Below are 24,717 nucleotides of genomic sequence, written 5' to 3'. Positions count from 1 at the left end.
CGCGATTGGCCTCCTCATCTGGTTCTTCCGCTACCGGCGGGCACTGGGTCGGGGCTCGCGCCGCGCCTCGCGCGACGCCCGCGAGTATCCGCGCTGAACGCGTGGGGCGGGGATCAGCCCGTCTACATGGTCGGTTGTATCGGTCCATAGTGCGCCCGGGCGCTCCCGCCCCGATGCCACTGCCGTGCCGACCCCGAGTCGATACTCACGACTAAAACCGCGGTCAACTTACTACTGACCCGCCACACACCATGGAGACACCGCTGTGGCAGCCCGAGCCCCCGCTCGAGACCGAGCCCGAGCCCACCCCGCTCCCGCGACCCACGACACAGCAGCCGCGCTCGTCCGTGGTGGTAGACGTAAACTTCGTCATGGCCGGCGTCCTCTCCACCATCCTCATCCTCGCCATCACGGGCTGTCTCGTCTGCCACCAGCGTAAACAGAGGCAGCGGCAGTGGAACAAGGCCCCTCTCCCGGCCCTCCTCCCCGCCCCGGCACCAACACCCTCTCCCGTCCCACTTGCCCACCTCGACCCACCGCACTGGGATCCCGTGCCGCCCTACTCGCCCTCGCCGGACGGAATCTCCCCACCACCCCAGCTGGCGATGTACTCTCCACCTCGCGCGCCATCGCCGTATTCGCCTCCGGGTGCATACAACCCCGCGCTGCCGTATCATGCTCAGCTCTACGCGCCGGCTCCGGCACATGTCCACGCGTACCCTCCCCCGCTTTTGGCTACGCCTTTGCCATCTCCGGCGCCACAGGATCCAGAGCAGGCAGCCCCCGCGGCGCTGGCGCCGCAGAATCCGTACTCCCCCGCAGAATCGCCCTCGCTACTCGTCCCATTTGCGGTCACACCCACTCCCCAACTCGCAAGCTCACCGGCCCAAAGTGCCCAGCTTGTCAGTGTGCCAAACCCAACCGCTGTGGCTCCGGCTGCGACTTCCGACGAGGCGGAGGTGGCGGAGAGGACTAAATAGGTGGAAACACCTTCAATTGGCCTGGTTCACATATTCTTCTCGATAGAGTCCATACCAGAAGTTCAGAGCTTTCTCACGAGGAGAGCACAGGGGGCTACTAAGCACTACGCGGCCGCCGAAACACGCCCCTCTAACCGAGGTACATGTAGCTTGCGGCCGTCTCTACCAGCTCTCTCGTCTCCAGTCGCCATATTACATGAGCTACACCACCTCTCTCCGCATAACACCATGCCCTTGACGCCTGCGCGCCGTTCGCCATCGCGACCCCCCGACGCGCACATCTCGCTTGCGGCCGCCCGCGCCGCTCACCGCGTCCGCATCGGCCTCATCACCGGCACAGTCCTCGGGTCCCTCGCCATCCTCACTATCGCCGTTCTTCTCGTGCTCAGGTTCCGGCGCCGACGCAGGATGCGCGCCGACCTCCCCACCGTCGTCCTCACATCGCCTAGCTCGCCTCACGTGTGGGTCGTGCCCCCTATCCCGTTCGAGCCGGACCACGGGCATCTCGCGCCACCCAAGAGTGACAGGAGAACCGAGGACGAGAGTAGCGGATGGGAGGAGGACGACGATGATGACGATGACGATGACGAGGAGGGAGGGGAGGACGAGAGAGGGCGAGAGATGCAGGGAGCAGAGAAGCAGTAGAGGTATGGAGGTGTAAGAGAACCAGTCTGGCGAGGTCATTAGGACGCGCCCTCGGTTACGCTCGCTCATGGAAACACTTCACTCGTGACGCTCCACCCGACGCCCAACACGTGTGACGAGAGGATGACCACCGCACCGTTGACATGTCAGTCCCCGAACACCATTCAGTTTGGAGAGAATTCCCTCCACTACCTTGCTCGATGGACACTTCGTCCGCGATCGACAATGCGACAACAAGAAACCCATCCTGGGCCACTACTGAGCGAGACGGGCTCCAACCCACCATCATTACGGGCGGCGTCTTTGGCGGCATCGCGCTCCTTATTGCCATTGCCATGGGCCTCTTCTGTTACCGCAAGCACCGGCAGTGGCGGCGATACAAGCGCGAGCGCCTCCCTACCGTCGTCGTGACGTGCCCATCGACGACGACAACAGCGTCCGCGCCGAGCCAGAGGGACGGGCGAAGCAGCGTTTCCAGCTCCTTTATCGTACCTCCGGGTTTCGCCACCAACAACCCTAGCTTAGAGAGACTGGGCGCTACACAGCTCCTGACTCTGGGTAGCATTGTAAGCGGAGAATCGGATGCGTAACAGGATACCTATTGTACATGCAGCAGCTACTGCTCAGCCTCGATGCGCCAGCGCTCTTCCCCGATCATGGCGCGGTACTCGTCCACCGAGAAGAACTGGAGGCGTGAGAGGACATCGCTGATCGCGTCCTCTGGCCACTCCCATGCGTAAGCGAGGAGATCGGCGAGTTGGTCTGCAAGGCGCGCGCCTGTGGCCGTCGCTAGGGGCGTCTTCCTTTTCTCCTCCTTCCCGATTTCGTTCGCCTCTTGCTCCAGAGGGCGTGGGCTTTGCTTCGGGCCGAGATACACGGGCCAGAGCCACGGCTCAACATGTTCCATGCCGACGAGCACAACCCGCCGCCCTGGCTTTTCGCGGATCGCCTTGCTCACCGTTCCGAGCACGTGACAGTTGGTGCAGTAGCGGTCTTGCCCGCAGACAATGAAGGCGCCGAGACGACCCCGTCCCGGGGCCGGGTGGAGGATAATGACGACATTGTCGATCGCGAGGACATGGAGAAGCTGGAGGCGGAGGAAGCGACCTCCGAGCCCTACGGCACCGTTCAGCACTAGGCGCGGAGGAAGAGTCATGATGAGTAACGACGGTCCGGCCACGCCACCCAAATGCTGGAGACAGTGCTCGAGGTTGTATGTTGTATTAAAGGCGTGATGAAGAGTCCACGGGTGGCGGCGCGGGGCGCAGAAGACCACCGCCTCCTCGGGTTGCAGGACGTCTGCGGCGAGCGCGATGGCCCACTCGTGCGGCCATTGTGCCGTGGAAGAGGGCACGAAGCGGAGCGTCTTGACGTTCGTCCGAGGCAAGAAATGGGGCGAGTTGTGAAGATTCAAGTCTGGCTGTGGACCGGCGATGTCGACGGTGTGCGCACAGGAGGGTTCGAGAGTCCACGACGCCGGGGTCGGAGCGCCCCACAGGCGTCGCCACCACGAAGCCGGCTAGTATCAGCGGGCCCAGAGGGCCAGCATACCTTGCGAGAGCCTGGGAACGGGGACAAGATGTTATCCCATAGCACGACATGTTGAGCGAGGCGCGGATCAGCCCGCCCTTTCAGTCGGTGACTTGTTGCTCGGAGCGCGAGCAGAGTCTCGGGCTCGGCGTGGTCAACGATGGTGTCAATGATATGGGGATAAGCCGAGGCATCGATCATGAGTGAATGGGTAAGAGGAGAGTGACGGAGGGTGGCAAGAGAAGCTTGTGACAGATGACTCTCAAACGGTGGTGGTCGCCTGATCGCATGATTGTTGTCTGATTCCCCAGATCAACATGTCGGCCAAGTCCGCATGCCACGCGGCGAGTACCCAGATCTTTATCTTATCCTCTCTCTCCGTCGTGGCATGTGATGCATGTGCGACACCGCGTTGACTAGTCACCGCTCCGCTCTCTTGCCCTCATCGCATCGTTGCGGCCGCGGCGCCGGGGTGCTACAGAGATGATCCGGTCGGCACAACCCGGGAACTGAGTCCAGGGGAGTCTCTTGCCGGCGGCAGTGGATTTCTTTTGTTCTCGCCGCCCACATCGTCATTTCATCCAACCAGGTATTGTCCTCTCCCTCCGTCCAGGCCGGGTCTCTGCCATCTACATGACGAGCACGGGTCAGATCAGCTGGGCATGCCGAGATTATGCGCAGGACAATAGGACCAGCAATATAATTGCCGGGCGCGTGGCGGGTGCATGGGCGCACCGGCCGGCTAGTTCGTCGGCGGGGTGTGCGAGTCTGCTCAAGCCACGACGACGCCACAATGCGCTCTTGAATGCCAAGCGAGGACCCCCGAGACGGGCGAGGCCACCAGGCGGTACACTCCGAGCTCTGTTTGGTGGGCTTGATCTGGCTCGGCATTGCCCATCTGGCCATTCATTAGTCTAGACACCACGAAGGCATCTTCCCTCATTCTGTCAACAACTTCCTCATCTCTCACCACATTACCACTACTGTTCACAACCATCATGAAGGTCCTCGTCCTCGGTGCCTCCGGTGAGTCTCATTGATCCTCCTCCCTCCGTGATGATCGTCCTCAACGTCCTTACTGTCGCACTGGCTGACTGGCTACAGGCTTCATCGGTCTTCCTGTCGCCCTCGCGTACGCCCGGGCAGGCCACATCGTTTACGGAACTGCTCGTGACGCCAAGACTGCCCGCAAGCTCGCCATCCATGAGATCATCCCGCTTGTAACCCCCGCGACGGCTGGACACGGCTTCAGTGTCTGGGGCAAGATCGCCGCCGAGGTCGATGTTAGTGAGTGCTGAGGTTTTGGGCCGACGGACGGGTTACAGGCGCCGGGGACAGGCAGGCCTCTGGCTGCTGGCGAGTGCCAGTGTTTTTGTTGGAACAGCAGGGTGGTGAAACGGGGCGAGGAGGGGATGCCGCATCGGCCTGCTCGAGCTGGCACTCCTTCCATGCAAACAAAGGAAATTTCGATTGTCGCAGGCGGAAGCGCAGGATCGAGCAGATCCAGTCACTGGCATCTTGCGCGCTGTCCCACGCGCTGCAAAGCGCGCCTTACGCTCGACGAGCTTCAGTGTGCTCAAGCCTTCCCCTGCGCTCAGCTGCCCGACGCGTCTGAGAGCCTACAAATCTTGCCGTGTGACAATACCAATACTGACCCAAGTCATCGACACAATTCGTTCATCCGAGGCGGACACGCCACTGGCTGCTCTCCGTGGGGTCGAGGAGATCCTTTCGCGCGGCGTTGCTAGCACACGCGTCACATACATCTTCACTGGTGGCGCGTGGTCGCACTCTCGCGGCAACGGAGGCCTTGACAAGTGGTCGAGTGAGCAGCTCCCGCCAACGAGCGACCTCGAGGTCGCGGCGTGGCAGCGCCCCGTCGAGGAGGCCGTGCTGAGCTCTACGCGCGTCAACGGCATTGTCATCCGCCCTGGAACGCTGTACGGTCGCTCGGGGAGCATGCTCGAGCCGTTCCTCCTTGCGCCCGCGTACGATGCCGCCAAGGCCGGCCGCGAGTTTGACGCCGTGGGTCTCCCCGACACTCGCCTCCTTATGGTGCACCAGGACGACCTCGCCGACCTGTTCCTGCGCGCTGGTGAGCGCGGCCCGCTTCTCGCCGGCTCGGCCCTCGTTGCGTGCAATGCCCAAAGTGAACGCTGGACCGATATCCTCGACGCCGTAGTCCGCGTCTCCGGTGCTAAGGGATACCGCATGCGCGCCCCGTCTGATAAGGTCCCTGCCGAGGTTGCGTGGGCCTCGACGACCCTTCTCCGCCCTACGCTCGCCCACTCGCTCACGGGGTGGACGCCGCGCAAGCCCGGCCTCGTTGACGGCATCGACATGTACTGGCCCTCGTTTGTCGCCCACTACGAGGGCAAGAAGACGATCGCCGCCTGGGACCTCCCGGGCGTCATGCCCGTCGGCAGCGCCCCGATTCGTCCCTCCCACTCGCCCAAGCACAGCGGGAGCCCTCCCCGTTCCAGCCCCCTCGCCGGCTAAGCGGCCTCCAGTTGCATTTCGCCGAGAGTGATGGGTCGCGCGTGGCCATCTATGGACTTGAACACATGTATGTACGATAAGGGCACTATGCATCTGGTATGGCACTCCGGGTATGGCGCAGAGACTGGGGGCCAAGTCTCTACCAATCTTCTCAAAGTTCTCAATGTCCTCAAAGTTCTCACTACTGAATGAACTCGTGAGCCGGATGGGCTACCGCCGGCTTCCGACGCTGACCGGCTGGGTCTGGGATAGCACGGGGATGCGCGACGGCGGGGGCGTGTACGAAAGCGTGTAAGGGGGTGCGGCGTCCGTGTGTTGCGCAACTCTCGATCCATTGTCGGCGCAGAGGTCTGGCGAGTCCACAGGTGGAGTCTGCGCGGCGGTAGACGTGAAGGAGGGAGACGGCTTGGGACCCGGCGAGTGCGCGAGCGTCGGGACGCGAGAGAGCGCGACGTCGTAGTCTGGCGTCTTACGGCGCTTGCGCCATCGCACGACGGCGCCGCCGACGACAAGGAGCAGCATGCCGCCCAGCACGGCGCCGATGATCGCCGCAAACGGGACCGAGCTCTTGGCCATCGGGGCTGCGGTCGGCTCAGGTTGCGGCGGGGCCGACGTCTGCGGAAGCGGCGCCATGGTGAAGAGTGGGAGAGGAGGTAAGAAGCCCGAGTTGGGCACACGCAAATGTTGCGTCGTGCATTGCGCATCATGGGACTTGTGAGATCTGCGATCCGCAAGTGACATCGCGGCGTGGGATCTGCCATCTCCAATCTCGATCGCAGCCACCTCGTCACACCGGGGCAATGTGAGCTAAATGCATATGTACAACCTCTCGAGCTATCGCCTGGCCCACGACGAGTCGTGCCACTTCTTGACGATCCGCCCGCTTTCCTGGCCGATGTTGAATACTGCGGTCAGCCGGATCTTGACGGAGCGTACATTCTCGCTCGTCCGCCTCCATGCCTTCGCGAAAGGCTTCGCCCGTCCCGGCCGTACCCTCTGGAATAGAGCTGTGGTCCATGCTCGCATGATGTGCAGAGAGATTCTGAAGCGCCGGCAGGCGGCTGATGAACGCCTATCGTCAGTGTCCAAGCGGCCGGCATGAGGAGAAGCGACTGCGCGCGGTGAAGCAGTCTCCTCGCCCTCCCAACTTACTTCCCGCAACATCGCAAGTAGGCTGTCCCCACTGTCCCAGCTGGTGTCAACTAATGCGGCCACCTAACGCTCACATCTTGGCAATGGCCGTGCCGAAGCGGTACCACCAACCACCCGCACCGACGAGACTGCTAAGCTTGACAGCCGGTGCACTCGCATTCAAGTTGGCGCGGACGCGCTGTGTGAACGGCTGCGGAACAGTAAACGTCGCAAACTCGCTGGTGTGAGTAATATGAAGCTCGAAAGGTCGTGAGATGAGGAAGAAGCCATAGTCCAGCGACCCCTGCCCGGTGCAGTAGTCATGTTTGCTGCAACAAGAGATCGCCATGCAGACCATTGCCGGACTCACTTCTGCGCCAACACCCGCGCCATCCATAATGGTAATTCGACTTTCGCACCGGCCTGCAAGTTCTGTTCGCTCCCGCCCTCGAGATACCCCAGGCCTGGAACCTCAAGAGTGAATGTGCAGGGCAGTTTCTGGTGTCAATTTGTATCCGAAAACATCTTGGCTGCTCAACGCCGACCATACAGCTGGTAGAACACGTGATGACTGGAGGCAAAGGCGATGTGCGAAAAGGAGAGCAAGAGGAAGAAGCGCAAGGGGGAGAGAGATGCAGCCCGATGTGCGCAATGGGTTGCACTCACATGGTTGTCGGCAAGAATGGACGTGAGAGAGTAGTAGTCGTCCTCCATCATGCGAACGGCCTAATCCCGGCCGTGGTGTTGAAGATGGTGAGGCGACTCTGTTGGACGCGAAATCATCATGACACAACGCGTCCATCAGGGCACACGCGTTTTTGCTTCCGCTCCTCGACTGGAACCAAACAATGCAGATGCTATTGGGGGTATGAATGCAATGCTATTACTCTCCTTCTCCTATTACTCTTGCGACTGGCTCACCCTCGCCATCCACTGTCTCAGCGTATCGGCCAGCACGCCCGGAAGCGCCTCGACGTCGCGCAACACAACGTAGAACTCGAATGGGAATGAGTCCAGGTAACGCGTCATGACGAAGTCGGGTTTGCCATTGATGAGCGTCGGCGTGATGCTCTGCATGGAGAGAATTGAACGGCGGGGGGGAGCCATGATGGGCGTGTTTGCCCCGGAACCCGCGGGCGTGTTGGCGGTGGTGGAGAGCGGGCTGCTGCCCTGGCCGGCGTCCAAGTTGTCAACTACCAGGAAGACGACCATGACGCGCTCCTCAAGGGCACGACGGAGCAACGTACGCAGCCGGTTGTGGTCCTGGCACACACCGTCCGAGATGATGATCTGCAGCTGCCAGAGGTCCGGCGCGCTAGCGCCGGCATTCTTCGCTCGCGACTCAGCAAGGTAGGATAACGTGCGCTCCAGAAGCGCGGCCACGTCCGTTCGATGCTGGTTGAACTTGAACGCGCGCATAACCTTGGCGCCGTCCGCGTCCGAGAACCCGGCGTCCGAGAACTCGTGGAGTACGTCGACGCCCTCGCCGAAACGTGCGATGGATACTTGGCCGACCTCCAACTTCGTGAGCGCCTGGCTCACCAGTGCGAGGGTCTGGTACGCAAGGTGAACAGAGTGAGACTCAGCCATGGACCGCGAATCGTCAAGCGAGAGTAGGACCTGATATTCACGCCGGCTCGGCTTCGTGCGACGCAGCCAAATCTTGTCCTTTGTGTACTCGGAGGCGATGTAGGGAATGATCTTACGCATATTCAGCCGCTTGCCGGTGCGGAAGTCGCCCTGCAAACGCGTGGCGAGTGTGGGCTCGAGAATGAGACGGAGCTGCTCGCAAAGCGCATAGCTCAGATCGCTCGTAAGGCTGGCATACTGGCGCCACAGGTCCTCAGCGCCGTCCGCTTCGGCAGCGGCAGACGGTGAGGCGACGGTGAGCTCCACGTCGATCTCGCCCTCATCAGGCCGCACTTCCGTTGCGAGTTCCTCGCCCTCACCCTCGTCGATGTCCATCGCGTCGCCAGCAATTGGGGCATTGCCACCAATCTCTGCCTGCGTGAGAGCCTTTTCGGCGCCCAGAGACTCGTCGGGCTCGCCCTTCTCGCGGCGGAAGGATTCGTGCTCTCGAGAAGCCTTATCACCGGACTCAGCCTCTTCTTCGCCCTCGGGCTCGTCCTCGTCCATCGCTGCTGGACCACCCTCCTCCTCTTCATCCACAATCTTGAGGTCCTCGAGCTTCTGTTGCTCCTCGCGCGCGGCGCCGAGCGCCTGCATCGTGTTGTCATCGTCGGCATCGCCATCGTTCAGGTACTCGACTTGGCCTGGGGCCTGTTCCTGCGCGTCCGCATTGTCGGTGACTTCTTCACGCTCGGTCTTGTTTAGGATCTCGTCGCGGCGGCGCGCAATCTCCTTCATGATGTCGCCAAGAGAGCGGTCCTGCTGGGGCTCACCCTCGTTGGGAAGGGGTGCGCCGCTACTGTCCGTCGCGCCGGAGGCCTCCTGCTCGTCGGTGCCACCAGCACCCTGCGGCGCGGCATTGGTTGCACTGTTGTCAGCTTACTCTAACGGATTGACTCACCCCTCGGCCTCAGCCTCGATCTCGTCCTCCTCCTCGCCTCCCATCTCCTTATCTTCCGCGTCCGCCTTCTCATCCTTGTCTGCCTGCGCGGTGCCACCCTGGCCAGCGCTGGCAGCCTCTTGCTGCGCCTCGCCCGCGCTCACGTCCAGGTCTTGGTTGAGCGCTTCCTCGGCCTCAGGCTGCGCATCGTCCTCCGTGATGCCAGTAGCGTCAGGAGCATTCTCTTCCGCCTCGCCTTCATCCTCCTGGTCCGATGTCCGCCCGTGATCCTCCATGTCAAGGCCCTCGGGCTCGCCCTCGTCCATCTTGATGTCGTCGTCGAATTGCTCGTCGTTGCCGCCATCATCGTCTTCCTCGCCAAGATCGAGGTCCTCAGGGAGATCGAGTGTCTCGCCTTCGGGCGCGGCGACGTTGTCCTGCTCAGGCATGTCCGCGCCCTCGTTGTCGTTGTCATTGTCGTCCTCGCCCTCAGGCGCCTCGTGCTCCTCAAACTCCTCACCTTCCTCCTCGCCGTCGCCGCCATCCTGCTTGCTCTCCTGCTCCTTCTCCTCAGCCTTCTCGCCTTCCGCCGCCTCCTTCTGCTCCTTCTTCTCATCCTGCTTCTTGCTCTGCTCGTCTTTAGCGGCGAGCTCTGATTCGCCCGTTTGCTCCGTTTTTTCGTCCATGAGATCCTCACGGCCGTCGTTTTCCTTCTTCTCTTCCTCTTTGTCGTCGTTCCAAAACTTTTCATCGATAGCGCCGGGGTCGAGCGGATCGACATCGCCCACGTGATCGTCGAGCTCCTCGTCCTCTCCCTCATCCTCCTCGCCGTCATCCTTCTCCTTACCGTCTTCAAGGGCGCCCTTGAAGTCGTTTTCCATGTCGACATTGTCCTCGTCGTCGTCGCCCCTGTCGCCGTTTTGCTCCTCCTCTTGTTCCTCCTCGCCCTGCAGACCCTCGACCTGGCTCTCGTCGGTGATCTCGTTCGAGACATTCTTCTCGCCAGATCCAGCACCCATGCCCGTGCCCTCTACCTCTCCATCCTCGCCGTCTTGCGCGTCATCGCTTTCCTCCTGCGGCTTGCAGAAGCCCTTCTGAGCGATGTCGAGCATGACGCGCGCAACGACGTAGTTCAGCTTGTAGATTGCCTTGGTAGCAGCGAGATGGGCAGCTACGGACTGAGCGTAGGTCTGCGCGAGCACCTCCACGAACGGGAGTACACGGGCCAATGCTGCAGGAGCGGCCGAGGATTCGCCCCCTGCGAGCCAGAATGACATTGAAGCAGCGAACGCAGCGAGGCGATCGAGCACCTCAGTAGCACGTAGTGAGTTCACCGCTTTTGCCTGCCGAGTGAACGCGGTCGGCATGTGGGCATAGTCATCCTCCTTAACCTCCTCGGCGGGGGTGTTGTCGATCGACTGCGCGGCAACAAGTAGAGCCGAGATGAGGTCGTCACTCTCGGTCCAGACGGCCTTGGGAATGTCTTGCCTGGTCTTGAGCGTGGTGGCCAAGCCCATGTGCGCCACCATCTTGCCTAGGGGCAAAAAGATGTGCGCAAGCTCTGGTGCAGCCTCAGAGTGCGCCTTACACGACGCTACGACTCGGCGGAATAGGTCAGCCGCTCGGTGAACGAGTTGCGCTTCCTCGTGGCCGTATAGCGGCCACTCGGCGGCGCGGCAGGCGCTCAGAGCGTTCTCAAGCGCGGTGATAAGCAGACCGACCTCCTGTCGGTACGCATGGATGTCGGCGAGGTCTGGCACGACCGAGCCCTGGAGCTCACGGAAAGCACGGACTGCGTCTTCGGCCTCACGCAGGCCGTCACGGAGGTGGCACGCGTCAAGCTCAGCTTGCTCCAGTGCCTGGCCAACTCCACCGGCCACTGCAGGTGCCTTGGCACAAGTGTGAAGCCGGCGAAGGACCGCGTTGAACTTCGATAGCGTAGAGAGCTGCGTGGCGAGGAGCGCCTGCTCCCCCAAAGCTAACGCGTAAAGGGACTCGGCAAATCCAATACCGCGTGCCAGGTCGCCGCTCGCAATGTCAGGCGAGTGACCGTTGAATGCGGCTCGAAGGGCGCGCATTAACACCCCCTGGCGGTGGTGGTAGTCTGCGACCTTGGTTACGCCGGCTGCGTCGAATGCAGCCGGCAGATCGTGTGTGGTGAGGGCAGGACGGGAAGTGAGCCATAGTGTGCTCTGCTGCTTAGCGAGCTTGTCAGCAGGCACACTCTGAGAGAAACCGCATGCCCGCAGAGTCTTGAGAAGGTCGGAGAAAGCCTTGCGTTTCCGACTGGCGAGATTGTTGACGACCTTGGTGTTCTCCTTAGTGAGAGCTGCAGGCGTGGCCTTCTGAAGCATAGCTGCCGTCTCGATGATCTCAACAGCCATATCGTCCAGCTGGTCTGCTGGAGTTGTGGCCGCGAGAGGACGCATGGCGATGTGCACCCGCTCGTAGCGAGCCAAGATTTCGGGCATCTTCTGGAGAAGAGATGGGACAGCAGGGCCAGCAGCGCGTGCGGCAACTGCAGCCTCGGAGAGGGGCGAAACTTGCACAAGCTCGGAGGTGTGAGCCGCGCTTGTCGTAGCTGGGTCTTGCGGGCACACTGAGCCGAGATCCATCAAGATCGGGGCCACAGGCTGCTGCAGCACCCCCCGGAACTTGCGAATGTTCTTGTGCAGCTGTCGGTGCGACTTTTGCGCACTTGCCTTGAGGGCAAAAACGTTGATGTCTTTCCACGATGCAAGCTTGACGAAGTCCTTGACCGCGCCGTCAATGACCTTGCGCTGGTTCTCGAGACTTTCGCGGATGCGAGGGGCAAAGAGTTGTGCGTGAGCAATGACGTTGTGAAGGACAGCAGCGACGCGGCCGAGCGCTGCGGCGTTCGTTGCTTTGCTTTCGGAAAGCTCAGACGCCATGCGCTTAAAGGCTCCCAATACGCTCAAACGATGTGCGAAAGAGCCCAGCGTCGCCTGGGAGAGGTAGTCCGTAACAACCGGGAGGGCAGTAGCGATGTAGGAGTCGGCGTCGTCGGAAGAGACAGTGCCGTGAATGAGGGCGCCGTACAGGCGGAGCGTAAACTCGTCGTCCTTGTCGATATACTGACGCGCCTGGTCGTCCAGGAGGCGGACCCACGAGGACAGCTCGAGGCGACGCCATCCGATGATGAGACTGCTAACCTCGAGCTGGTATGCCTTGAGGCTGTTCTCGCGGTTTGCATATGGCTCCCAGTCATCCGTGTGGAGGAGAAGCTGCTCGAGGGCAGCGAGAACCTTGGCGACGGGCGAGCGCACATCGATCTGCAAGATCCGCAGCACGCGCTCACGCAAGTGCTGCAGCACCATCTGATCAGGCCACTCTGCCACAAGAGCATCCAGACGTGCACGGAGACGCTCGAGAAGCGCCTGGCCCTTGCGTACTTCGTACTCGTTCGGGTCGAAGTAGAAGTTCGCCTGTGCAGCAGATGTCTTCACCTCCGCATGACGGCGGTGCAAGGTGGCGACCTGGAAGGCGAGCGAAGACACATCGAGGTCCTCCCTAAATGCCGCCGGCTCAAAGCGGAATAGGACATCGTCAATTGTGCTCTTGAGCGTCTTGATGATATCGGCGTGCCCGCGAGACTTGCCGAAAGAGGCTAGGACGAGGGTGTGGAACGCAGCTACCTGTGGTGTTGAGAACTTGGCCTTGTGCTTGTCGTGAGGCTGCTTCTCTTCGGGCACATCCTGCTCCATTTGCTCGTCCTCGTCCTCGTCGTACGTGGGGAAGAGTTGAGCAAACTCCTTGGCCTCGAGCTCTGCGTCGTCGGGAACCTCGATGTCAGTCTTACGCATGCGGTACATGCTCTCGGCATCCAGGGCCTCCTGAGCCTCGCGTGTGCGGATAGCACTCCACGCAGCGTAAAGGCGATCCAAGCCACCGACGAGGCCAGGCACGTGCTCGCGACGCTGTGTGCCCTCGGCGATGTCGCGGGCGTGCGCAAGCGCGGCGAGGAGATCAGCACGCATGCTGGCCATGGAAGGCTCCTTGACTTCCTTGGGAAGCACCTGGAGGGTGGCCAAGGACGCAACGGCAGGGAAGGAAACGAGCGGGCCCACTGTGGTAGGCGGAGCGGCACTTCGCAGGGCGAGATTGCGGGCGAGACAACGCATTCCGAACTTGACGCAGAGCACGCCAAAGAGAATTGGCTCCGCGAGATCTACAAGGTCTGTGTACGCATGAAGGCGCTGAACGAAGGCTGCTGATGCGAGCTGGAATGCTTCCTCGCGCGCCGCGGCAGCGTTGGCACCGTTCTCGAGTGCGTGGAGGAGTGACTGGCCCTTCTCCAACACGTCCTCGATGAAGCCGAACACCTCAGAGAAAAGGTGCCCGAGACGAGCGGCGTTAGTTTCGCGCTGGATGGAGGGGCCGAGTGCCTCGCCTTCAGCCTGCAGGGACTCGGCGCGAGCGCGAAGAGTTTCGGCGCGCGCGCTGTCGCTCACGCCCTTTAACTCGGTCTCCACATGCGTTACAACGTCAAGCTCGTCGGCAACAAGCGAAAGTTGTGTCGCCACGACCTCGCCAAGGAGTACGCGACGAACGCCGGGATCAATTGGGACGTTGGTCACGAAGAGATCGAGGACAAAGCGGCCAAGCCCGTGCCACAGGTGCCCAAGTGCAAGAAGGCTGCCCTCCTGGGCTTCCACAATAGCAGGAGCCAGACGGGAGTCAAAAGCCTCACGAAGATAGGTGGCAGCAGCCTCATCCATGTCGCCCGCTGAGAGGACTGGCTTGTTGTCCTCATTGGTGAGCGAGACGCTGAATGCACCCAGAACCTGCCGTTAGCTGGGTTCTACGAGACAGCTCACCATGCTTAGCAACGCGAAAGCGAGGTTGCCCGCTGTGCCGGCGCGGTCGGCGCCACGTGCCGCGCCCCACAGTGTGCTCTCCGTCGTGAACTTGAGTGCGTCGTCCATGCTTGCAAGCTGCGCCATCGGTGTAACCTTCACTTGCGAGAAGCGGAGGGCAGCGGCAAGCGCAACGGGCTCGAAGAGGCTCGTAGAGAGGCGATTGAGCCATGCTGCCACAGCACCGAGTTTGCCGCCTGGGGTGGAAAGGCGCTGCATGCTCACGAGATCCGCAGGGCGTGCATCCGCTGCGCTGGCGAGAAGGGCGAGCGCACCGCCCGTACCTGTCCCACCAACCGCAGCGTTGAGAGCGTCGAGCTCAATGACACGCGCAACAGCTGCGTTGGACCACGGCGTATCAGCTGCCGTGGACTCCTCCGGGCGGCGAGGCAGGCTGTCAATAAGCGCTGAAAGCTCGGCGAGCTGCTCATCATCGCAAGCCGCCACAGCCAGCGCCTGAGCCGTGTCAGAACGGAGGCGGGCGTCGGCTACACCGTCAAGACGGTCGAGAAGACGTGCAACAACCGCCCGTTGAGCAGGCGACAACTCAGAGCGGAAGAGCGTCCAAACGCCAGCTTGACCGAGACCACGCGTGATCTTCGTGGCCCTGCCCAGCGCGCCGAGGGACTGTCGCACTTCCTTGCCGTGCGCGATGAGATTCAATTGCTCAAGAAGCCAAGTGGCGAGCAGTTGCACTGACGAGTAGTCGAAAGCCTCAGAGCGGCAGTGGTCCTCAAGCAGCGCAGTGAACACGAGCATGCGCTCGGCAGCCTCGAGAGCTGCACTGTTCGAGTTGGCTGCAGCGTCGAGGGCTGCAGCCGCTAATGTGTCCCGCAAATGGTTGAGGAGAGGGTACACACCGTCCCCGACTGCAGGCTTGCGCTTCGACGTACCACGGCGCGCCGAAATAGCGCTGGCCGCAAGTACAGTCTTGGCGTGCGTAGGGTCGCTAATCCAACCATCTGTTATGGCGCGGGCGGCTTCGTTCCGGAGCACAAGTTGAAGCGCGCGGAAAAGGATGAATTCAGCATGGCTGCCGACGTTGGCGTCCAGGGCAAGATCGAAGGGCACCTCGGAGGCGAGAGAACCGAGCTTGGTTGCGAAGATGGCCGTCTGCGCCGAGAGCAGCTCAGCGATGCGCGGATTCGAGAGGAAGCTAATTGCAGTGCCGAAGTTCTCGTCACTTAGCGCTGCAAGGCGGCCAAGCGGCACGAGGGTGGCCCGACTTTGCAGAGCAGCGAGGTTGGCAGTGAAACTCGACGGCGAGAGCGATTCATTGTACGATGAGAGCAAGTTCTCAGCCGAACGCAAGGTGGACGTCTCAGCCAGCGCGAACGTTTTCCCGGCAGTGGGGGTCTCATCCTCGACGGGGGCCGCATCAACATACAGCTCGACACCACGGTTCCGCATCGCGCGCGACAGCTCGCCGTGCCGGGGATCGTACGTCATGAACAGTCGGAAGTCGGGGTGAGGCTTGATGACTTCAGGCGCGCCGGATGCGCTGCCCTTCTCCGACATGACGAGCAGGCCGTCAATCTCACAGAGCGAATTGAGGCGGTCAAGAACACTAGCGGAGCAGAGGTTGGCATCCGAGACAAGGAACCACCCGCCGTTGCGGAGAGCGTGGAGCAGCTGCCCGTCGACCCATGCGAAGCCGGAGGACGAGCCGCGCTCAACAGCGTCGAGCGTAAGCGCAGCAGCGGTGGTGGGAATGCCAGTGGCTTGAGCCTCGACGAGGATGCTGCGAGCCAAAGCAGTGAACGACTTCACTGCATCAATCTGACGCGGGTCGTCACAGCGGTTGCGGGCGGCCTGGAGCTCAGGAACGCGAGCAGCAGCAGCGGGATGCGCCTCAGCTGCATCCTCAAGAAGCTTGCGGACGGCACTGGTGGCCGCATCGAGGGCACGGAACGCGTCCTGCTGCTCGAAGGTGCCGAGAATCTCGCTTGTATCGACTCCCGGGTGCATCGCGAATTCGCCGAGGTGGCGCCCAGCGCGCGCGGCAATGGCACGCACGACGCCACGCTTTCCGCGCCCGTTATCGCCGGCGAGAATCACGAGCCAGCCCATTTCGAGCGTCTTCAGCACGCTTTCGGCGAGCGGAAGTTGGTGATGCGGCAGTTGCGTGTCGACTGATGCGGAGGCAGAGCGGCGAAGCGCAGCGTGCCCGATCTGCAGCCAAGATGGGGTGGTGAAGCAGATAGGGCGAGGTGCGGACGGTGTGACGCCAAATGCGTTCTCGAACATGGCGGCCACAGCAGCGCGGTCGGCGGCGTTTCGGAACCGCTGAAGGTAAATCGTTCGGAGGTGCTCAACGGGGTGAGAGGTAAGCTCGAGACCGTTACGCTGGGACAAGAGGCCAAACCAGCGAAACAGATCACGCAGATTGAACTCCCATGGCGAGCCCTCGCGGCCGATCGAGCGCGTAAGCATCGTCGCCTCACGAATCGCCTCATTGAAGGCGATCATGCGTTCTACGAGCTCCGGCTCCGGGTACAACCCGCGACAGATCATGAGGAGATCCTCGCTGGTGTGCTCCTGCAGGTAAACCTTAGTGAAACGGTTGAGGAAGGACTTGGGGAGACCCTTACGGCCACCACCCTGCGTGAGCGGGTTCTGGGCGGCGAAGACGCGGAAGGCGGGATGCCGGTCGAAGCTACGACCCAGCTCCGGGATGTAGACAGTCCCGCGGTGATCAAGGACAGCGTTGAGACCTTCGAGAACGGTCTGGGAGGCGAGGTTCATCTCGTCAAGCAGGACCCAGTCACCCTTTTGCATTGCGTCGAGGAAGGCCGCGTCGCGCCATTGGAACTCGCCGGCAGCGCCGCCTTCGACGGGCAGGTCAGAGCCGAACAGATCAATGAGGTCGGTCTGATCGGACAAGTTGATGCGCTGGAGGTGGAAGCCGGCAGTGGCGGCCAAGGCGGAGACGAGCGATGTCTTGCCGACGCCGGGGGAGCCCTCGAGCAGGATAGCCTTGGGCAACTGGCATCCGCGGAGGACACGCATCGCGTTGAGCGCGGTTGTTGGTGCCTCGAAGCGGAAAGCGGTGTCCACAATTGGCAGGGGCCCGCGAGGAACCGCGAAGCCGCCGATGGATACCTTGCCATCGGTGACGGAGAACGACGTGTCCGCAGCCACCGCATCGAGCGGGCCAAGGGTGAGAGCCATCTCAGTGAGTTTGGTAAGGCAGTCTTTGCGCAGAGCCGCGATAGTCGCAGTCGAGGATCCCGATACTTGAGGGAGCGACTCAAGACCGTCGGCTACGACGAGCTGGCCGCCGTGATGGAACGCGGTGGAGACGCTGAGTGCGCCATACATCTCATTGGCGAAGTTCACCCAGGCCAGGATGTCACGAAGGCCAAGGCCTGCGCTGTCACCAACCCGCTCCCCAAACCACTTGAAAAAGTCCAGGATGAGGGGGCCAGTAGGGCGCAGCGCTTCGTGACGCCACTTCTCGCCAATGATCTGCAGCATGTCGGCACGGTTGCTCAGCGCCGGGACCCAGATCTCGGTGAAACGGTTCCTCAGTGCGGGCGACAGCTCCTTCTTGCCGAAGTCGCCGCCGGGGTTCATGGTGGCCACGACGTGGAAATGAGGGTGCGCGACGATCGTAGCCTCGTCGATGTCCACTCCGCCCTTCTCCGCCAGCACGAGGGTGCGGCCGGGCTCGAGCACAGAGTTGAGACGCTCGAGCACAGAGTCGTCAGCGAGCGACACCTCGTCGAGAAGAAGGAGGTCGCCAGCCGTCATGGCATGGATGAGCGGGCCATCAACCCACTCAAACAGGGCACCGAGGCGCTTAATCTCGCGCTGCAGCTCGCGGACGTCGGCGCGGACTGTTTCTTCGAGGTCTTCCCGCTTCAGCGCGGCAGCACATGCTGCGGAAAGGTCATCGTCGCTAGCCTCAGGTGCGTGCGGCAGGCCCAGCTCGGTCATGCGCGCGAGAACCTTGGCGCGGCGCTCAAGGCGGTTCCGCACAGGACGCTGCGAGCCGAGCAAATCCGCTGTTTCCATGTTCTGGTGGCAGTTGATACCGACAAGCTTCTGCCCGAACGCGGCTGCCAAAACCTCGCACACGGAAGTTTTGCCACATCCTGTCTCACCGACGAGCAGCACGGGCTCGTCATGAGCAGCCGCAGCGGCCACGAGAGCGAAGAGACGCTGCATCGCCTGCGTCCAAACGAGTTCACCCGCCGGGACGGCTTGAAAGGGCAGGCGAGAGAGGACTCCGCCCTCGCGTCCATCGAACAGCTGGTACATGTTCGCGACATCGACCTTGACCTTCATGATCTTCTCAATGACCTCCTTGATGACAACCTTGTCGTCATCGGAACGCGCACGCTCGGCAAGGAGCATATAACCGTCCTCCGCAAGCTGCTGGTATCCGACGGCGCCACGCTCAGCCCAGCGGAACAAGTCTCGTAGCGTCGCAAACGACGACTTGGCCTCGAACACGCGGCTTGCCTGGCGCAGGTGTCGCAGTTCCTCAAAGACCTGCACGATCTTCTTGGCATACGTGGGCGCAATTGCACAACGCTGGCACAGGATAGTCTCAAGCTCGTCCTTAGGCACATCGTCGAAGTGTACCTCAAGGAAACGGTTGCGGAACGCGCGCGAGAGTACCTTCCGCCCCGCGTAAAGGCCAGGCGGGTTCTGCGTCGCAAACAGGATGAAGTTCGGGTGGGGCTTGATGACCTCCTGCGTTTCAGGAATAACAAGCTCGCGATTGTCATCGAGAAGACGATTGAGAGCCTCAAGGACATCAGTAGGTGCAAGGTTCAACTCGTCGAGGACAATCCAATGACCCTGCCGCACGGCCGTGACCAGCAATCCCTCCTGGAAGACGAGGTTGCCCGTCTGCGGGTCCGTCACGTACGTGCCAAGGTACTCCTGGATGTCGGTGTGCTCGTGGTTGTTGATGCGCACAAAGCGGTGTCCCGTCTGGCGCGCCAGGAACTCTACGGCGGACGTCTTACCCGCTGATGTTGGGCCCTGGATGAGAACGGGGTAGCGCTTGGTGAGAATTACACGGGCGAGGTCGGAAAGCTTCGCCTGTACCGAGGGGGTGATGATGTACCTCGTCTCTTCGACAGGCGGAAGCGGGCCACGCTGCAGCCAGAACGGGCCAAAGCGCACATAGTCGTCCGGGTCAAGGTTCGCTGGAAGGGTTGGGATCTGGGCGAGCACGGCGCGGGCGTTCTTCATTGGGGCAAGGATGTGTTTCTCGCAAGCTGCGTGCGCCTTGAGATTGCTTTCAGCGTCGAGGCTCATCGTAAAAGCCATGAGCATACCCTCCCACAGTCCACGACGCAAGCCAAAGGTCGGCGCACTCTGCACGGCGAACATGAGAGCACGAGCAAGGGTACGCATGCTATAATGGGGAGCAGCGTTCGAGCCGTCAACAATCTCCTTCGCTGCTGAAAGCCGTTTCAGCGTGGTATACAGCTCGACAACATCCAGAATGACGCCGTGGTCACTACGCGCCGCGTCCGCCAGATATCCCTCAACGATGGAAACGAGTGCCTCGCGGTCGTCGTCGGGAGGCGGGACGTAGAGCTCAGTAAAACGAGCTCGCAAACCCGCAGGAAGGTCCTTCTTTCCAACGTCCGTTGCGGGGTTCATACAAGCAAACAACCGGAAGTCAGGATGGCGGGTGACGGGTTCGACGTCGCCTCGTTCTGTCAGAACAAGCGAGGCAGTGGGAGCCTCGAGGATCGTTGCGACCGCCTCGAGCGTCTCCTGAGATGCGAGGTTTACCTCGTCGAGGAGAATCCACTCGCCGTTCTTGAGCGCCCTAACGAGTGGGCCCTCGACGAACGAGAACACGAGCTTGCTCTTCATCTGTACGTGGTGGAGATTGAAGTCGGCAACCTCGACCTTGAGGGCTTGCCACAGAACCATAGCACGCGCCGACTTGCCCAGCTTGCGGCGCTTACGCGGTTCGTCCGCCTCAGGCTCGGGCGCCTCCATCTTCTCGAGCTTCTTGAGCGCACGCTCCGCCGAGTCGTTCCAGATTTTCGCGCACATGTCCCACTTGCGCTTGGCGAGGAACTTGCCGGCCAGCTCGAGGTACTTCGCGTTCTCGCCCCTTGCGACGATAAACGTGTCGGCAAATAGCTTCTGCCACTTCGCGTGTACTGTGCGGGCCGCAGCCACGGCGTCGATCGGCTTGAAGCCGCCCACGAGGTCGGACGTCTCAGTCTGTGTTGACAAATTGAGAGCCGTGAGGGGCTTGCCGACCAAGTTCGCGAGGTGCTGCACGGACGTCGTCTTACCAGTACCCGTTTCACCGACAAGGAGAGTAGGCTCAGCAAGCGCGACGGCGGCAGCGATGCGCTCAAGTGTGACCATTGATGGGCGAGTAAGAGCATACGGCTGCGCGTCGGTCGCGACCTTGCGTTTCTTGGGCGCCGAATCAATTGCGTATCGCCCGACGTTCACCTTGGACGCGCCGCGCTCTGCCTCGAGTTCAGGTCGACGCGCGTCAAGCAGCGATGTCGCACGCTCGATCTCCATTCCCAACCCGAGCGCGATGACCTCGATCATCTTTGCGCGCTTCTCCGCCGAGCCGGCGCGATTGTCTAGAGACGCGAGGAAGATGTCGGCGGCATCCAGAAGGCACTCATCCTGGAAGATTGCGTTGGCGAACGCGGTATTTCCTGCAGCCTCAAAAGCAGCGAGCGATGCCGGAGGGGGCAGAGCTCGCTGAACGCGCGCACACCACTTTTCGAGGTCGCGCAGGCCGATGTCTCGGGCCTTGACCTGCCCACTGGTCTTGGAAAGAGGACGGAGATCGCGCCACACTCCCACAAGTGCTGTAGTCACAGCTGACGGAAGTCGGGGAAACTGGGCGGTAAGAATCGCAAGAATGTCCTCGTCCGTAGGAGCTGCGAGGTGTACTTCGACGAAGTCCTGATGTCCGAAGAAGGTCGGCGGCGTGGTCGCCTCGGCGCGCACAGTGCGAGTAGCAAACATTGCGAAACCATCGCCCGCCTCGATCTCCTCACGACCGGGGACCTGGAGGGCAGCCCGACGGCCAACGCGGCCAAGAGCAAGCGACTTGGTGATCCCCGAGATGGTGACGAGCATTTCCAGAGATGCTCTGTCGATGTCCTCGAACACGACCCAGCGGCCGGCACGCACTGCCTTGGCGAGCGCACCCTCCATCCATTCGAACGTCCCAGGTTTTGTAGGGGATGAAACGTACGTCCCGATCAAAGATTTGACGTCGATAGTCGTGTCGGCGAGGGGAATGGTGAGGATGCGTGAGGTGGGGAGGTGAGTGGGGTAGAGCGTCGCGCTGAGGTGCTGGACGATGTGCGTCTTACCCGCACTGGGTGGGGCGGAGATTAGGACAGGCAGGCCGCGCTGTAGACGCGGTGCAACACCAGCAATTGCAGCGTCAATCGCAGCTGTTGGGACGTGAACGAGACTGCTCTCCCCTGGCTGGCGGAAGAGGAGACGCCCACCAACCACCGCGGTGCGCGGCGAGAGCTCAGAGGCGGCAAGGGCAGGCTCGACCTCTCCCTCGGCCAGCGCGTCCTCGGTATATCCACGCACGCGCCTTGCCTCAAGAACCGGGAGCATCCACCCGTCCACGATTGTCTGGATGGCCTTTCCGTTCTCCAGAGTGTATCCAAAGAGGATGGGAGCATCGTCTCCGACACAAGCCTCCATCTCCGCCCGGCGGGCCTCGCTCCATCCCCTGATCTTCGAAAGCACCTGAACGGCAAGGAGGCGAACCCCGGCACTCTGATGACTCCTCAGCGCGTGGAGGGGGGCGGTAGGCCAGTCCAGTCGCTTCGCCAGCCCTGGATCCGAGGTCAACAGCCGCCAGTAGCCCAGGAGGAGGCATTGTGCGCGGTCCGCGTCCGCATTCAACGGGTCTGAAAGGACGGCAAGAGGATTGCTGGCAAAGGGGGAGCGCTCAAGGAACGCTGTAGTAACACTGGTGTGAGCCGAGACGATGGGTGACATACCTCCACAGGTCAGGTCTTGGTTCCGCGAGCGCGGCGAGCACAGACAGACGTGCCTCCCACACCTTCTGTGATGGGTGGTCATCGAGCCACCGCGCAACAATGTCGAGGGCTAAAGGCGCAAAACGCCGGAACACCGGTTCCGCTGCGCCCGGGACGGCGGCGATGGTCGCCAGCTCGTGGAGGAGAAAGGCGCCTCGTGCCTCGGTCGTGGCACCCGACGCGGGGAGGGGGAGATCTTCGAGGTCCAAGAACAAAAGATGCGCACGCTGGGCGAGATCACAGTTCAAGGGGGAGGAGATTGGTGGTGGGGGAGCGTGGTCAAATGGGGAAGAGGAGGGTGATGGGGAAGGGGAGGGGGAGAGGCTGCTGTTAACTCGTTTGTGAGGAGGGGATGCTCACGAAGTCAAGCCATTCTGCTGAGAATCAGCCTGGTCCGTCATTTTGAGGGATGTGCTTGTCCACACTGCCTTGATGACTGTCGACAGCGTCAACAAATCTGCGGCGTTGCGAGCAGCGATGAGACGCGCCGAACTTCTAACGTCAGAAATCCTTGGTGGAGGTAATTTACACCTGTCAATAATCTGATGGGTAATCACACGTGGTGTCGTCACACAAAAGCGGCCAACGGTGACTTTTTCGATCTGGTCTGTCACTCATCCTCCATCTCACTCCCCAGATCTCCAGATACCTCTCAGGAATGTTCGCCATGGTCAAGGCGCTTCGGGAGTGGCGCACTCTCGGGCCGCTTGCGCGATACTAGGTGACCGGGCGCTCGACCTGTCTCCTCGTATCGCGCGAGCTGGCGTTCTTGAGCGGCATCATTTTCTACGCCATTTGTCCTTCATCGACATTTCGCTCAACTTACTACCAACTTGCATCACGTGTGTACACTGCTTCCTGCTCTCTCCAGGAATTAGTGAAGGAAAACGGGTGCTATAATGAGGACTTTGTCGCGCCGTCCATCGACACGCTCTGCGTGCCATGGCCTAGCACTCTCTCTGCTTGGCCGCCTCGGTGGGCGCTGCACATCTATATATCTCATGCAAACGACTATGCTACAACTAGGACGCCGGAGCGCCACCCGCCTGCGCCTGCTGCTCGCGCATCCACTGCTGGACTGAATGTCAGATTGAACTAGTACTAGTGACTCACACTGCGGGTCGTTGACATCGTACCCCATGCTGGCGTAGTACGCGAGGTACTGCTGCCACTGCTCCTCACTCGAGCCGGCGGGTGCACCAGACGAGGCACCACCCTGCTCGTAGGTCTGCTCCGAGTAACCCGTACCCTGCTGGGCCGCAGACACATTTCCGCCCATGACTGGGTATGGCTCGCCACCGTAGTCGCCACGGCCGCCGCCGTTGCGCGCCTTGTCGTACTCAATGCGCAGGATCATCAGGAGATCCTCGGCGAGCGTCTTAGCACGCTGGATCTGGTCGTCTGTTGGTGCAACGATGCTGATGTGCATCTCGTCATCGCCCTCACGTCCAGTCTCGTTCTCGAGGAACCCCGAGCCGCGCCCCTTGATCTGCACACGCGCACCTGTCTCCGCCTGGATGTGCTTGACGAACATACCCTGGGGTCAGCCTGTGTAGAGCATGGCAAGGCCCTTGATGACTCACGCCTGGGCCGACAACCTTTGCGCGAACGTTAAAGTTGCGCAGCGGCTCGAGACCAATGAAGAGCTTCTCCTCGGGCCACTTTGGCCTCTGCCCGATGCCAGGAGGGAGCACCTCACCACGCGCACGCGCACGCGCAATCAGCGTACGCTCTTCAATGAGGGGGCCAAGCTCCTGGTCCACCAGCTTCATCACCTCCTTGACGGCGGCGTCAAGGACAATTTGCGACTTGGCGGTAATGTGCAGGTATAGCGGCATCTCTCCTGGTGGCATGCGGGTGCGGTCTGGAACCCACACGCCCTTGGTCTCGATGGATGCTCCAGTTTCATCTTCGATCTAGCATTAGCGTCCACAACGGAGTCCAGAGTTTGTAGCTCGTAATCAAACTTCATGCGCCACTTACCTGCTTCTGGGTCGCTGCCTTGGTAAGGACGTAACGGTTGCGCAGGTCATTAACCTCAATGTCCTTGACAAACTCGCCCTCCGGCTTCTTGGCGCGCGCCACCAGCTCTTGCCCAGATGAGCCGGTAGGACGCAACGAGGCCGCAATCTTGGCGGCAATCTCGGCCGCCTTCGTCGCTGCGTCCTGCGCCTGCTCTGCTGTAACAGGTGGGGCGGCGGGTGGTGCGTTCGCCGGGGCGGCTTCGGCGCCAGGAGCGGGCGCGTCCCATCGAGACTTGCGCTCACGCGGGGGGTCGGCAGGAGCCTGCTCGGACATGATGGCCGATCTTGGGGGATGGGCTGGTCAGTAGCGAATAGTTTCGCTCTAGTTTGTCCGCGTAATTGCGCTGGCGGATGAGAAGGGGTGGATGGGGCGAGCGGCAGTGGATGGAGGGAGCAGAGGATTGAGGACATGTTGTTGAAATCGCGGAGTGACATCGCAGACCTCCACCCGCCACACGTGGAATTCCCGATATATCGCCGCCCAGCTTCACGCGTCAGACT

General features: G+C 61.5%; 9 protein-coding genes across 9 annotated transcripts; 2 read left to right on the top strand and 7 right to left on the bottom strand.

Moving 5' to 3' along the window:
- Positions 1–251: 251 nt before the first annotated feature.
- COLE_01607 (uncharacterized protein) lies at positions 252–980 on the top strand (the record flags this gene model as incomplete). Its single annotated transcript, XM_018425490.1, has 1 exon — positions 252–980. The coding sequence occupies one exon, from the start codon at positions 252–254 to the stop codon at positions 978–980; it is 729 nt and encodes a 242-aa protein (XP_018277412.1).
- Positions 981–1,181: 201 nt separating this feature from the next.
- On the bottom strand, positions 1,182–1,694 carry COLE_01606 (uncharacterized protein; the record flags this gene model as incomplete). Its single annotated transcript, XM_018419500.2, has 1 exon — positions 1,182–1,694. The coding sequence occupies one exon, from the start codon at positions 1,692–1,694 to the stop codon at positions 1,182–1,184; it is 513 nt and encodes a 170-aa protein (XP_018277411.1).
- Positions 1,695–2,241: 547 nt separating this feature from the next.
- Positions 2,242–3,356, bottom strand: COLE_01605 (uncharacterized protein; the record flags this gene model as incomplete). The annotated part of the gene is made up of 2 exons (XM_018419499.2): positions 2,242–3,144; positions 3,177–3,356. 2 exons carry the CDS (start codon positions 3,354–3,356, stop codon positions 2,242–2,244), a joined length of 1,083 nt encoding a protein of 360 aa, XP_018277410.1.
- Positions 3,357–3,575: 219 nt separating this feature from the next.
- COLE_01604 (uncharacterized protein) lies at positions 3,576–4,061 on the bottom strand (the record flags this gene model as incomplete). The annotated part of the gene is made up of 1 exon (XM_018419501.2): positions 3,576–4,061. One exon carries the CDS (start codon positions 4,059–4,061, stop codon positions 3,576–3,578), a length of 486 nt encoding a protein of 161 aa, XP_018277409.1.
- A 92-nt stretch (positions 4,062–4,153) lies between these two features.
- On the top strand, positions 4,154–5,654 carry COLE_01603 (uncharacterized protein; the record flags this gene model as incomplete). The annotated part of the gene is made up of 4 exons (XM_018425007.1): positions 4,154–4,181; positions 4,260–4,442; positions 4,816–5,513; positions 5,613–5,654. The coding sequence occupies 4 exons, from the start codon at positions 4,154–4,156 to the stop codon at positions 5,652–5,654; spliced, it is 951 nt and encodes a 316-aa protein (XP_018277408.1).
- A 210-nt stretch (positions 5,655–5,864) lies between these two features.
- Positions 5,865–6,287, bottom strand: COLE_01602 (uncharacterized protein; the record flags this gene model as incomplete). Its single annotated transcript, XM_018426827.2, has 1 exon — positions 5,865–6,287. The coding sequence occupies one exon, from the start codon at positions 6,285–6,287 to the stop codon at positions 5,865–5,867; it is 423 nt and encodes a 140-aa protein (XP_018277407.1).
- Positions 6,288–6,488: 201 nt separating this feature from the next.
- Positions 6,489–7,499, bottom strand: COLE_01601 (uncharacterized protein; the record flags this gene model as incomplete). Its single annotated transcript, XM_018423691.2, has 6 exons — positions 6,489–6,559; positions 6,591–6,726; positions 6,807–6,846; positions 6,881–7,024; positions 7,156–7,283; positions 7,452–7,499. 6 exons carry the CDS (start codon positions 7,497–7,499, stop codon positions 6,489–6,491), a joined length of 567 nt encoding a protein of 188 aa, XP_018277406.1.
- A 186-nt stretch (positions 7,500–7,685) lies between these two features.
- On the bottom strand, positions 7,686–22,593 carry COLE_01600 (uncharacterized protein; the record flags this gene model as incomplete). Its single annotated transcript, XM_018426200.2, has 5 exons — positions 7,686–9,282; positions 9,316–14,099; positions 14,133–22,122; positions 22,154–22,516; positions 22,553–22,593. 5 exons carry the CDS (start codon positions 22,591–22,593, stop codon positions 7,686–7,688), a joined length of 14,775 nt encoding a protein of 4,924 aa, XP_018277405.1.
- Positions 22,594–23,214: 621 nt separating this feature from the next.
- Positions 23,215–24,490, bottom strand: COLE_01599 (uncharacterized protein; the record flags this gene model as incomplete). Its single annotated transcript, XM_018423690.2, has 4 exons — positions 23,215–23,270; positions 23,306–23,729; positions 23,776–24,108; positions 24,176–24,490. 4 exons carry the CDS (start codon positions 24,488–24,490, stop codon positions 23,215–23,217), a joined length of 1,128 nt encoding a protein of 375 aa, XP_018277404.1.
- Positions 24,491–24,717: the final 227 nt, after the last annotated feature.

This window comes from Cutaneotrichosporon oleaginosum, assembly GCF_008065305.1.
Source record: "Cutaneotrichosporon oleaginosum strain ATCC 20508 chromosome Unknown ATCC20508_contig01, whole genome shotgun sequence".
In the NCBI taxonomy this organism is placed as follows: Eukaryota; Fungi; Basidiomycota; class Tremellomycetes; order Trichosporonales; family Trichosporonaceae; genus Cutaneotrichosporon; species Cutaneotrichosporon oleaginosum.
Note: the sequence above shows the minus strand (reverse complement) of the source record. Positions and strands in the feature narration are given on the sequence as shown.